The 13,820-nt window shown below is 44.4% G+C and overlaps 1 protein-coding gene across 2 annotated transcripts in view; it reads right to left on the bottom strand.

Annotated features, from left to right (window-relative positions):
• Positions 1 to 4,829: 4,829 nt before the first annotated feature.
• MFSD12 (major facilitator superfamily domain containing 12) overlaps positions 4,830 to 13,820 on the bottom strand; it is a 51,088-nt gene continuing 42,097 nt past the window's right edge. For both annotated transcript variants that reach the window (XM_069216413.1, XM_069216412.1), the window contains one exon: positions 4,830 to 6,712. Coding sequence is in view for 1 of the 2 variants with exons in the window: in XM_069216412.1 (XP_069072513.1) it covers positions 6,624 to 6,712 (89 nt within the window). In the remaining variant the exon portion in view is untranslated. The remainder of the gene's footprint in view (positions 6,713 to 13,820) is intronic.

Below are 13,820 nucleotides of genomic sequence, written 5' to 3'. Positions count from 1 at the left end.
GTTTGTGCAGTTTTCCTCTCGTGCGACCCTACTTTTAGTTAATATTTTCTAACCCTACGTGCTACTGTTTTAAAATACTTTAAACTTTAAATTTACTAAGAATGTGAAGATTTAAAATGGTGTTGCAAAAAGTTGCAAGTAACAGTTTTGCAAAGGCACACTCTCTCTCTCGGTCTCTTCCTCCCCCTTCTCTCTAAGTGGTAAGTACAAGGAAACTGTTTGGGTAGGATCTTGTTGAACGTGGAGCAAAGGGACACACTCATCGCCAATTTACAAGCTTAGGTATGCTGAATGGATGGTGCAGGGCCAGTTGGATCAGTCACAATGAATGTCCACTGGAGAGAGATCATTTTGTTAGAGTTATGTGCATAGCTCCATCACAACATGTTGTTTGGTTAGAGGTGTGCTGCATTCGGATTGGAGATGAGTACCTGAGTTGGAGTCATAAAGAAATAAAGAAAGGTTGGTTAGAAACTTGTGGAATATTGTGTAACGACGGATGATAGATTCCGCCACAATGCATGCAGTGATTCCTTGGTTCATGTAGTGTGTAATACTCAAGATAGATGGATCACCCAGATGGAGACATGATGAACGCAAACCAAGATCGTTTGCTTAGAGGTTTGCTGAATATTGAGTGAGGATAGATCACTGATTTTGAGTCAAGAGGAAAGTAAAGAACGATTGGTTGGTTAGGCTCTAGCTGAATACTGAAGGAAGGTGGCTTACAGAGTTTGAGTTATGAAGAAAGGTTGGTTAGAAGCAAGCTGAATACTGAGTAAAGATGGATCATTAATTCCGAATTAAGATGAACATAAAAGAGGTTGTTTGGATCGAGTTGCGTAGAATTAATATTGTTAAACTGGACTGATCTTGTAGGCAAAGAGATTATTTGCTTCAAGTCATGGAGAATGCCAACTGGCTTATTGTGTTCTAGAGTAAAGCTGAGTCAAGAGATCATTGGATACAAATCATCATAAACGGCGAGCGAAGATCAGTTGTTGGGTTGTCTTTGTGCTGAATGTAGAGGATGAGATTGAAGCAGTTTATCTGTAAGAGATAACAGTGTAAAATAGCTGTCCAAGGGTCCGTGCTTAGTCAGTAGCTGGAAAGATAGTCTTGCTGTAAACAGATGCCAAAGGAGTTCACTCTTTCTTGGTGATGCCCAAGATTTCCTGTTGCTGCATGTGAGGCGTTTTCTACATATCCTTTAGCAGTCCGTGGTTACTGGGCCAGATCCATGGTGGGGATTGTGGGTACCAGTGCATCCTAGGGTAACATTGCACCGTAAATGGATAATCAAGTTACTTCCTTTACATTTTAGACTTCTAGAGGGTAGTGTGGGTGAGCTGTCATCTCATACTCCAATCAGGGTAGATGGATTAAGACAAACTAAATGTCCATTAAAGGTATTGGTTTAAAAAGAAGCAAACATTGGGATGTACAACAGTAATATTTACACAAAAAAAACCTCAATGCTTTTAGCATGTTCTGGGCTGGAGATCCAGTACCAAATACATTTCTAGCGCCTACAAAATAAGGTGCTAGGCTACAAGTAGCATGGAGCCCTAAGAGCAATGGTTTCCTCTGGGAAAGGATTTATGAGACTTTGGAATCTTTGGTTCTCTGATACTGCAATATGGGCTTTATGCTCTAGTCAATGCACATAAATCCCAACCAGAATGATGCACAGTAGGGCTGGTGCTATGTGCCACCTACCCTATTTTCCAGGGGTCCTGGATTCAAGCCAGACCACTCAAAAGGTTTAAACGTGTGTAGTTAATCTGCTCAAATGTCAAAACCAAGTATGTCCTCTAAGGCAAGAATCTCAGCGTCAGTAAACATTTCCATGTTAAAGGGCATCCATGGGATTGGACACTCACTGGACCTCAGTGGGAAGGTCCAGCCGAGACTCCAACCTACAATATCTCTGGAACTGGAGGGGTCTCTAGTAATGGTTCCAATAGTTCTGGTTTCAGAGTCGCCAAAGGAGCACTCTCTTTAGACCAGAATGAAGTGGAAAAATGTGCTCTGCTTGGGCTGGAAGTGAAAAGGCATATGCTCCTCCAATGTCCAAGATGTTATGGGTGTGATGGAGCATTGCAGGCTTCCATACTCTCAATGTTGGGATAGATCCTCCAAGCCCCAAGGAGCTTGAAATAATTTTGTTGTGGTCAGCTGGAATACAACACCCTTGCGGCGCTTGGGAGAGTGACATGGTAGGGTGAGGTTAGGAGGAGAAGAGGGAGAGGGGAAGGGGGAGGGGCGGTTGGCCGGAGTTTGGGGGGCAACTGTACAGGAAAATCAAACAGGTCCAGGGTAGCACAGCTTTTCTTTGGCATGCAAGGCGTTTCATCACTAAATACACCGTAGTGCTTTAAAGCACATATTTAAATTCTGTTATTTCAAAAGTAAGGACCCAATTGAGAGTTTGGCAGATGGGATACCCCGTCTACTATAGTACATGTGCAATATATCCTATAGCATTTTAGCACTTACAATACGGCGGGCAAGATAGTGGTCATGTTTGTGACAGAGTACCCATCCACCAAACTTTAAACCAGGCCCTATATTGTTGTGGTCTTTGATAAATTTACTGAATATGCTTGTAAATGATTCAATAAAGAGGAGAGTGATTTAGATAATTTTGGGATACTGGAATCACTTCAAGTGTTGCTTTCATACAGAAAAGTTGGCTATCAAGAGATTGGTTCCGAGGCATGCTTTATGGCAACACTACAAGCCGCCCAGTCTGTCCGTTGCAGAAGACTCAAAGACGGGCAACTATTCAAGCAAACCACCTAGGGACCCTTATGTCGTATGTGTTTGTTAAGTTCGTAACTATCTCTGCGGCTGATGTATACCTATTTGTACAGCAAAATGCCCTGAATTGACAGTTTTACAAACTTGACGCACTTTACAGAATGTTCAAATAAACATATAAATAAAAAGTTAATCAAATCCTTGGGCTACAATATGAAATCCTCAAAGATAAAAAAAAAAAAAACAACACTAAGCTCAAAAACCTCAAAACTACTATTTGATTACCATGGCTCAATTTTTCAAACTGACCTCTGAATGAAGATTCTCCAATATTCCTACATTATAAAAAAAATAAAAAAAAAAGGCCAATATGAGGAGACGTAATTTCCTACGACCGCCTCTCATCTGCCAATGTCAGTGATGTGGTAATAGCTATTACCAGGCCCAAGGTCAGATCTACCAACCGATAACAGACTCGTGACCGCAGATCCTGGAAGATAAGCCTATGGGCTGGGCTCCTCACTACTGGCGTGACTGGGGAAGAAGGTGATTGGCGCACTGACAGAGCCGCCGCCCATGGCACACGGTGGGACGGTGTTCCCATCCAATGAGGAAGGTGCAGGAGAGCAACGACTGCCCACCTGCAACGCAGGAAGGAACGCTCTAATGCCTTTGTGGTAATGATTACAAGACCATCTGCAAGAAAAGAGTGAGATTGAGGAAAAAAGCATAGCACACAACAGTGAATATCAGGCAAGCAGATATAAAGAGTGGAGGGCCAGAATGTTCCTGCCTCCCTGACTTAGGGAAGGCTGGGAAACTTATAATCTTAACCTTGCATGCACGGTTCTCCTTAAAAAGGGACAAACACACTCACACTCCCACTCCCAGTAGCATGCTTCGTCATGGGTTCGTTCTCACCATGACCAATCAATGCATGGTGATCCTCCTGCGATACGCAAGACTTGCGTGTCGTCCTCCACTTTCCTCCATCCATGTTTAAGGAACACCATAGAGTGGGGCTAAACTAATACGTTTCCAGGTCTTTCTAAAGTCAGTTTGTTAGCAACACTCTGACCAGGCTCTGGTTTTATCAGCTTATGAGATATTCTTTGCAACGACTGAATGACCACTCTGGTTTGCACATAAAGTACAATGAAATCTTTAAAAGGACAAGTACGCCACAGGTCAGACGGTTTCCCCACACACCCACTCCTGGTCACAACATGCACAGGAAGCACAGTAGTGGCTTCTCTTGCCCTTCAAGATCACCCGTACAGCTCTGGCCTCTATTTTACTTCACGCGTCCTCCCCTTATTCCCCCGTCATCTTTCTCATAGCTGCCCACCTTTCCCATCTTCTCTCTGGTCCCTGCCTTGTCTGTGTCTCGGTCCAGTCATCCCCCTCCTCCCTTCACAGCCTCTCACTCAGCTCTTTTCTTCCACCTCTACTTTCCACACTTCTTTTGTCTTTCTTTTCCATCAAGCCTCCCTCTCTTCCTTCCTCAGCTCTCCATATGCCTCCCATTCCACGTCCATTTACTTTCTAGCATCACCGTCCATCACTTTCAATTTTCTTTCCCCTTTATTTCCCTGGTGCCCTTCTTTTCACTGCGAACATCTCCTACCCCTGTTTCCCAATATCTTTTTAACCCATCTCTGTCTCTTTCTCTCTCATATCCCCTTTTAATCACCCTCTTTGCCTTCTCACCAAATTTCTCTCCGTACTCAATCACCCAATCTTCATCACAGCGCCGCTACACCACCTCCCCTTCCTCGCCTCTTCTCCCAACACTCTTGCGTCACGAATAGGTCTCTTCTCAAATTCTCTCGCCCCAACACTTTTCCAGTTTCTGACTCTACCAATTCCTGAATTATTTGGCCATCAGTCTCCATCTCGTCTCCTTTACCAACCTGTTCCCTCATCGCCTACAAATGCCTCTGCCCCGCCTGATCTCTAATAATCTCCTTTTCTCGTAAAGTCTTTTAATCTGATTCAACTCTTCCTAACACACATACTCACTCACACACATTTCAACAAAAGAAACGAGACAAAAAAAAAAAAAATCATCCTGAAAATCTCTTATTTAATTAGATTTTGGTGCATTGACTAAACCAATGTCACTGGACAAGGAATGCAGGGCATTGACCCACCTCCCCTTTAACAATACTGGGTGGACTGCTCTTTAGGAAAATGCGGAGCTACTTATTAACGCTGCCACCTCTGAAACATTGGGCCGTGCCACTCCCAAGCACTGTTGGGCCTTTAATACGACTCAGCTGGCCTAGAAATTCCAAAATAGCCCTAAAAATTGTAGGTCTCTAAATTTACTAGCAATGTTTACCTTACCCATCTTCAATCTCCACTTAATGAGATTTAAATGGGCTGTTGTGTTAAAGCCTCTTCCGTTAGTGCAGAAGACAACATTTAGGGATCTGTACACACAATAAAAAGGAGTTTGCATCGGTTTTACAAATTTTAGAAATCTGTGACGGATATCCAAGAGTTCTACTGCTACCAAAATAAAGAGATTAAGCATTTATTTTATGAGATAGAAATGCTTCAGTGGTTTTATCCTTCATTCTATGACATTATGAAGTCATTGCAGGTTTATGGGGCATCACAATTCTCTATGAATTACCAAGTAGATTCGGAGAACCTTCATGCGAAGTGGCTAAATTATTATCCCTCTTAACAGCCCTGTAGTGCAAATTTGAGACCCCACAGCTTACTTCAGAGACATCCTTTTCCTATGTTTTAGAAAAACGGACTCAGATTGGATTAAGAGGAAAGCCAATCAGAAATTAGCACAGCATTTACCATTTAAAAGGTAAACATATGATAGAGAAGCCTGTGTCTGACAGACATAACAGGAGCAACCTTAAAACCCTCCTAGTTCCAGACACAAATGACTGGGTTGATGGGAGATGTCTGGCAGGAAGAGGACTGAGGCTATTAACACCAATAACATATGCAATAAACCTATGCAGAAATCACTAGCCCCTCTGTTTAGCTATATCAAAAGGTGACTGGTTCACATATACTGCATAATATCAGTGATTAACTATTAGGAAATAGGATGTGATGTCAGCCGTGTGTGTAGGGGGCGCATCACTCACCCACCCATTTTCTAGCCACAAGTGACGACTGTCACACTCCTTAGGGAATACGTAAAGGTATTGGGGGTAGCAAGGCATTCTCACCAGGAGAATCTCAAATCTCCCTCAAACCCACCCTCATTCTGGTCTAACAGTGCTGGCTTTGGCACAAGTGGAGTGAAATAGGCAGATCCCAGAACATGCGCTTCTGTTTCACTCTTGGGGCAGGGGCAGGGCCACGGACCGAATGCAGTGTGGGTAACTCCACAAGCAGAAACCCATCCAGTACTGGACTGTTACTAATGAACTTCAATATCCTGTGCAGTCCCTTCCTATTATATATTTGGAAAACAAAAAAATATATATATTTATATACATATATATGAAAACAGTCTGACCTTTGTACTTGCCCCTGCTACATGGGGAGCTTTCTGGGAAATAGCAGCAAAGTGAACACCAACTGAGAGACCCTTTAACCTATATGCAGTCCCAAGACTTGAAGTGGAATGTGCAAATATCCCATGCGGGCTGTGACTGGTCACCATATTTTGTCTCTGCCACATCCGGCCAGTGAGGAACTCAAGTCCTATCAAACAATCCAAAATGGCTATCAGACCGTAGAAGCCATCGACCCGCCATCGACTTCCAAATGATAGTGCAGTGTTGAGATATCTCCAGCCTTCCTTGGCAGATTGGTGATGCTTGGGTGCAGCCCAGGTTTCGAGGCTCAATACTTTCCATCTTACAAATGAAGAAGTTGCATCAGTTCACAAGTATGTTGTCCTGCTCGGCGGCGGGCAGCTCGCCGTCAACTGGTACGCACACAACCAAGCCGTTTACCGATGCCTCATCTACCAAAAATAGAGAGAAAGACGACATCATGTTAGTAATGGAAAATGGTCTTATGTCGCTAAACGTGTTTCAACTAAGCCTTTTTATTTATTTTTGGAAGCTTAATCTGGTGCAAAGCTGAAGGGAAGAGGATATTGCTACTACCAGAGCAAAGGGGAAGTAGATCGAAGGTGCACTGGCTATACCAGAAACGGATAATTCGTGAATATTAATCCATGCTGAATCTCATTGTATTCAAATTCTTTATCAATCTTCAATCCATTGATCACAGGATATCCATTTGTATAAATAGTTTATTATTATCCTTCCAAGTAAATCGAACTGATTAAATTAGTGTGTAGCCCAGGGAAGGCTTCCCTTGTTGCAATACTAAAGGCAACTATACATACAAAGGTACCACTGATTTTCAGCCATGCTGTGGCTCCTGAGAGTGCTGTAGGGCATAGGTGGCGGCCAGTAGGATGAGTCTCTGAACGCCCAGTCGAGCTTGCATAGAGCAAGTCCTAATGGGATTGACTGCACACAGCCCTTTAAGCCTTCCAGAGGCATGGCCCTTTAAGGGTTCTCTTCGTTACCCTCCGTGCCAGCGCTCTCCTAGTGCAAGGGCATCAGACTGCCATTCTAAGCAGAAAACCATAAAGCAAGAACATAACAGAGACACACAGCCCGGGCTAAGCCTAAAACTACTATCTTTAAAATTGTATATACTGGTTTTGAAAGCATATCTACGTCCACTTTTAGAATACAGATGTAGAAATGCTGAGTTCCTAAGATATACACTGTCACGGGCAAACAATGCATCAAAGCAGTAAGCAGGGCAGTGAGCGGAGAGCATGCACTGTGGACATTTTTGGCATTCCTGGTTCACCAATATTTATTTCCAGCAAAAGCAGGACAACCCAAAAGATTCACATTGCCTCCCAGCTTGTGGCAGTCATTACAAACCCTGCCGACTCTCCAGCTACGCCCATCATTCTGCAACGAATACCAGCTAAAGATATGTATAAAAATCAGTTGTTCACAGTTATCAAGAACACCAGGAACAACGGAGGAGTTTTAACAAATGTTTGACCACAGCCCCTGTGATAAAGTGTTCCCCAACTCAAAGATTCGGAACGTCTTACCGTCAAAGGTTTATGATAAGTTAGTAATGCAAATTTACTCGGGCGTCGAGCCTGTCTCTTGCTCAATGAAATGGGGTGGGCTGCCAACAAGGAAGGAAAACATGAGTAAACAGCTGTTTCAACTAAAGAGCGTGCCTTATCAACGCAATCAAAAGGGAGAGAACTGTATGAGCTATCAACTCGTGAACTGTGACCCATAAAGTCCCAAAATGGCCACCGGCATGCCATCTCCAGACTGGTGTGAGATAATAATTCAAAATGGTGTCTTAGGTGTCCAACCCTTCACCAATGTGACCGATGTGATGAGGATATGAGTGGGAGACCTCCATGTTGTGGTTTGTGGGGAGCATGCATGTTTTTGGAGTGAGAAGCCTCGGGGCAAGGTGACAGAGCTCGGAGTGTGCAAAAATCCAAATGGTTTTTTTCCCTCGCAATCTTTGTGAAGTTCAATGGAAAACTTCGCAAATTCATGAAGTTGTGAAGTTATATACTTTCAAAAAACTTGGTTGAAAATATAAAAACTTTTGAGGTAATTCATGTTGCAAAAGACAAACTTAGAGAAAAACTGTGCAACAGATAAACTTGGAGACAAGAGTGCACAGATGTTCCACCTTGGCTGGGCTTGGTTGGACTTCTCTGGTGTAAATTTCACGCGCTCCTAGACTCTGAATGCGTGCCAAAAGGTAACTTTCTCGCCATAACACCCAATCTGCTGTTTCTTAGGGAGGGTTACCTAGCTCAGTCCGTGTGTAAGCCGTCGAGCACATGGAGGATTTGAACACTGACCGGCCTAGAGAAGCTTGTATTCGGTAGAGTGTGCCGTAAAGCTTACGCTTCACCATGTTATGTCAGGATAAACATTACCCCCGTCGGCCAGTGTCCGGTGCTACAGAGCCCAGCCTATACCACTGATGCAACGAGAATATGCACTGGGTACCAACCTACGTAAATGAAGAGGGCAGCAGACAAACTGATGGAGAAGATGGGAGGACAAGAAGCGTGACCATGGAATCCGTAAGGGCATCCTTCCCCTCGACTCTACATCCCCATCAAACCAAGAAAGGCTAAGAACTGTATATATTTATTTAAAAACAATACACTGGCTCCTGAATCCGTTCCCCACACTACTGTTTCATGCGCGTTCACTGAGGTAATGTTTGCTAGTTCCCATGTTGGGCCATTTTTGCTGTTTTAGCAGAGATATTTGGGGAGTTTCCTGAACTGTAGCTCCTGATCACTATGTTTTTGTGAGCATAAGGGCCACCGACCGGCCAGGAGCCATGCTCTCTGCCCCTCTTTAAAAGCCTCCTTTCTAATTGCACAGTGTGTGTATCTGTACCCCCACCGGTGGCAGGAGACCCTTCTGCAACCCCGAAGAGAGCTCTGCTGAAGCAGAGAAAGAACACTCGACACATACTCCAAACCAGACCTCTTGCTTGGAGAGTGGCTAGCGCCATCTCAGTTGTTTTCATGCAGGTGTCCTCTGAACTTCCCTCCAGAGCAAGAACCTGAACAGCAGCAGTCAGACATCCAGCAGGTCTTAGGAACAGACCACTGTCACTCAGATTTACGCAACCGGTAATGAGAGGAAAGCGCCATCTGCACCACCTTTGGGTTTCCAGCCACAGAAAGGGAGAATGTGAGTTCAGACACCTGAGACACTGCTCATCACTGCAGAGTAAACTAATCCCTGCCTGTGGATAGCTGGGGACAGCGGGCCGGGACTCGCTACTGACAGAAAACGCAGGTCCCAAGAAACAGGACCAGTGGCTTCCTTCAAATCCTGAAACCATCTGGGTTAAAGGTCAGCTCTGGAACAGCTAAAATGTGGCTCCTCAATTTTACCCATTGTTTTCTTCTAAATGTTGCTGAATTCGATCCCATCCCCCGACTGGCTGTGCATATATGGCTCCTCAACTCTACATGAACGCGCCCACCATGATCTCAAATGACTCCCTCGGGCTCAGACATTTTAAGGCATGGGCAAAATGGGCAAATGCCCCTTGGGTCCCACCTTCCAAGGGCCCCCCTGGAACCGTGAATTTTCTCTCGATCTCACTCGTCTATCTGGTTTCTCTCTTTATACCTCTCACCCTCTCTACCTACTTCTACCTCTGTTTCTGCCCCGTGTCATTTTAAGGCGAGACCAATTTCAGCTGATTTTATGTGACCATGTTAAGGATTAGCATACAGTTTAATAACGTTTCAATCATGCCAGCTTGAAATATCAATTAAAGGGCAATAGAATTCAAACTTGTTCCATACATGGGCCTTCAAACTGGAGATGAGATGATGTACAATACGGCCTCTTGTAAAGTAGGAGTGGAGAAAGCCCACGGTGAGAAGTTGTGTCTGGTGGAACTAGGGACGACCGAATCATCAGTAGAGTCTGAAGCCGAGCACGAGGTCTGCTTGGCTGGCACGATGCTGCCCTCTACAGGCTGTTTTACGCACTGCGGCTTTCTCCCCCCTAGCCTTGGAGAAAGGGGTTTCCACTTCTCATGCCATGCCACTGGCTGCTTCAGAGTGTAGTAATGGAAGGAAGGGCGAGGATGGTGGAGGAGAGGAAGCTGGGGTGGCGAGAGGAGGCAGGGATGTAGGATACTGAGAATAAAAAGGACAGAGAACGACAAGAACGATGAAGAGGGCTCAAGGGGGGAGGTAAAAGAGATGGCACAAGGCCATGGCGTGATTTGGAAGGCCCAGCAGGGCTGCCTTCACCTTGCAGTGATAGGATGCATGGCACACGCTGTGCCATCGGGTATCGGTTGATTAATGATGTGACCGCTCCCATTTCAAAAGTTGTGCAGTTTAGCGACCTATTGAGTTGGAGGGGGATGGGCACTCAATGATTTCTCCTTCCTTATCCCCTCTGAATCACAAAAATCCTAGTTTTAAACATGGAGCCTACAGTTTGTCAGGGGATGGGGAGGGGGGAGGAATTAGTGGGGGATACGTGGGAAGAATGGGGCCTTTTCAGTGGTTACCACATTGTATTGTATTGCAATATTTGTTTACTGAAACAACATAAAAATAAAATGTGTTTAAACAAATCCTACTTTTAAGGTGGGCGCAAGGGGAGACACGGTTTCTCAGTACATGGAGGATGGAGGCAAGAAGGGGCTCTTTTGCAAATGTGGGAATGCCCAAAGAACCCCAGGTTTGTGGTTTCAACTGGTCCGTGCACAACGAAGCCAAGGTTAGCGCACCTCGGTAGTCAATGTTCAACAAGGCCAATGTTTGTGGTCTCTACTCTCCCGTCTACAGCAAAACAAAGGTTAGTGGACTCCAGTGGTCCATGTACAACAAACCCAAGTTCCATGGTCTCCAGTGGTTCATGCACAACGAAGCCATAGTATGTGGTCTCCAACGGTGAATGTACAATGAAGCAAATGTATGCGGTGTCCAGCTGTCCACACACAACAAATCCAAGGTTTGTGGTCTCCACTGATCAGTGTACAGCAAAGCCAAGATTAGTGGACTCCAGTGGTCCATGTATAACAAAGCCAAGTTTTGTGGTCTCCAGTGGTTCATGCACAACATTGCCAAGGTACATAGTTTTTCAACAAAAACAGTTTTCCATTGTAATGTTCAGTATGTCTGATAGTTAATCATTGTAACAAGAAAGATGACTCTGGGTATAGCACACCTTCTTCCAAGTACAAATCTAACCAGCAATTGTTTTGATCATTTCCTCACTAATAGTGTGTGACTATGAAGGACACTGTCCTCGTCCCAGACCAAGATCAAGTATCTCCTATAATTTAGGGTAAGGGATATTTCATTCATCTTAAGTTTGTTAGATGAAATTGCTATTTTACTTAGCTTTAGTGTTGGGTACCTACTAGATGGACTGAACACATTAATGGGAGTCATCTTTCACCCCCTTGCGGATTATATAGTATCAATGGTAAAAATATACTGCTGAATACAGGAGTGCAAGTCTTTAGCACTATAACACAAACTGCACTTGGTTTGCAGTGACTCTCGCTAGCATGCTCACGTGTGTTGTGGTCTAGGATTTCTTCAATTAAGAGGGAGAAGCATTTGTTGATTTTATCAATATTTGTTTCCTCCTTCTAATCAGGTCATTGCACCAGCTTTCATCATTCAGACAGGACTTGAGTGTTGTGAAGAGAGTCGTTAGGTCGCGGTGTTAGCACGTTGTGCCGGGTGGAGATCCATAACCTTGAGGAATGCCCCCAGACCAGGATAGGCTCAGTTTGAAGGCAAAAACATGTCAGCTCTTTGAGACTAGCTAAGTCATTAGTCTCAGCAGTACCATCCTACTGTTTTAAGTTATACCTGTGGACACTACTATTAAAAGGTCAATGTACCGGTGGTCCCCAAGGTACTTATAGTATATCTGGATCCCCTCTATTGTCCAGTAGCTTTTATTTAAGAACTCCCTCTCGTTTAGCTTCACCAAGAGGTTGAGTCCACACTGGTGGCACTGTCCTACCAGGGTTGGTAGTGGTGGTCTGTGATGGAGCATGACACTATTAAGTGTGTGAGACCTCCTCTTCCTTAAGGAATGACTTCCCTCTATGGAAAAAACTAGCACTCCTTGGATTTTCGAACTTGGGATTTTGGTCTGTTGATCCAATTGAGGCAGCAACCTGTCAATTATGTTTGGTTACCACATTTTAAGTGATAAGCAATATACAATGAAGCCAATGTATGTGGTATCCAGTTACCAACACACAACAAAGCCAAGGTTTGTGGCCTCTAGTGATCAGTGTACAACAGAGCCAAGGTTAGTGGTCTCCAGTGGTCCATGTATAACAAAGCAAGGTTTTGTGGTCTCCAGTGGTTCATGCACAACAAAGTCAAGGTTTGTCGTCTCAAGTTTCCAATGGTCCCTGCACAACTAAGCCAAGGATTGCGGTCTCCAATGGTCAAATGTACAGTGAAGCCAATGTATGTGGTCTCCAGTGGTCCACGCACAACAAAGCCAAGGTTTGTGGTCTCCACTGATCAGTGTGCAACAAAGCCAAGGTTAGTTGACTCTAGTGGTCCACTGAAGTTACTAAACATATAACCGTATCCCAAATCACCTATGAGCACTTTGCACAGTTCTTTTTAACTGAAACAGAAAGAAAGGTTCTCTCTCCATCATCTGGCAGGCATAGGCCTGTGAAATTCTGTGATTGAGAACCATAGTAAGACAGGTGCAAGGTTGCTAGCGGCCCTAGGTGAAGGCTACAGGGGTGACAACCAGGGCCTAGTACACAGAGCATCTTTAATAGCTTAACCACACCACCATGCAGACACACAAACCCCCTTACACAAAACATGTTGCACATGCCAACTACTCCTACTTGGAAGGGACAACCTATGTTTGGTCTATACATGCAGAATGCCAACGCTTACGAGGGACGCACAATATTTTGGGTGCATGCATGCCAAAATTCCATGTTTGGGGGAGACAAAATGTTCATTACACACATGCCACCGTCCCTGTGTATTGTCACTGAACTTTTTTGGTACACGCATGCCAACAAATCCATGATGGATTCATTTTGATTAAGTTGTCTTATACTTCTCTACATACTGATTAAGCACTACACAACTGCTCTTTGCCTGTTAGAGCCGCCAGACATTTTCCAACATCCTTTGCCCTTCCAAGAACCTCTTTATCCTGCCAGACCCTAAATAGGCAGCTCATTAACCAATGCACCCTCCATCACTCGTCCACAAATGAAATCCTGTCAGCCATGGTCTCACTCTTTTAAAGTATTGGTTCCTTTGTGACATTTAGTTCACTGGAAAGAGGTAATCTCCCTCTTCGTGCAGTTGCTAAAGTTACACCAGGCCATACCAAATGGTAAAACAAATCCAGTTCAGCAGCCGGTCACTTCAACAGTTAAACTCACCCTTTTTAGTTCTGTTCGCAGCTTACTTGGGTCTTCAGTTAACCAGGGAGGGGATGCCCGATTGTCTGAGAGAACAAATATTGTGTCTCTCAGAAAAAGCACCATAC

Source organism: Pleurodeles waltl, chromosome 12 (assembly GCF_031143425.1).
Source record: "Pleurodeles waltl isolate 20211129_DDA chromosome 12, aPleWal1.hap1.20221129, whole genome shotgun sequence".
NCBI lineage: Eukaryota > Metazoa > Chordata > Amphibia > Caudata > Salamandridae > Pleurodeles > Pleurodeles waltl.
Note: the sequence above shows the minus strand (reverse complement) of the source record. Positions and strands in the feature narration are given on the sequence as shown.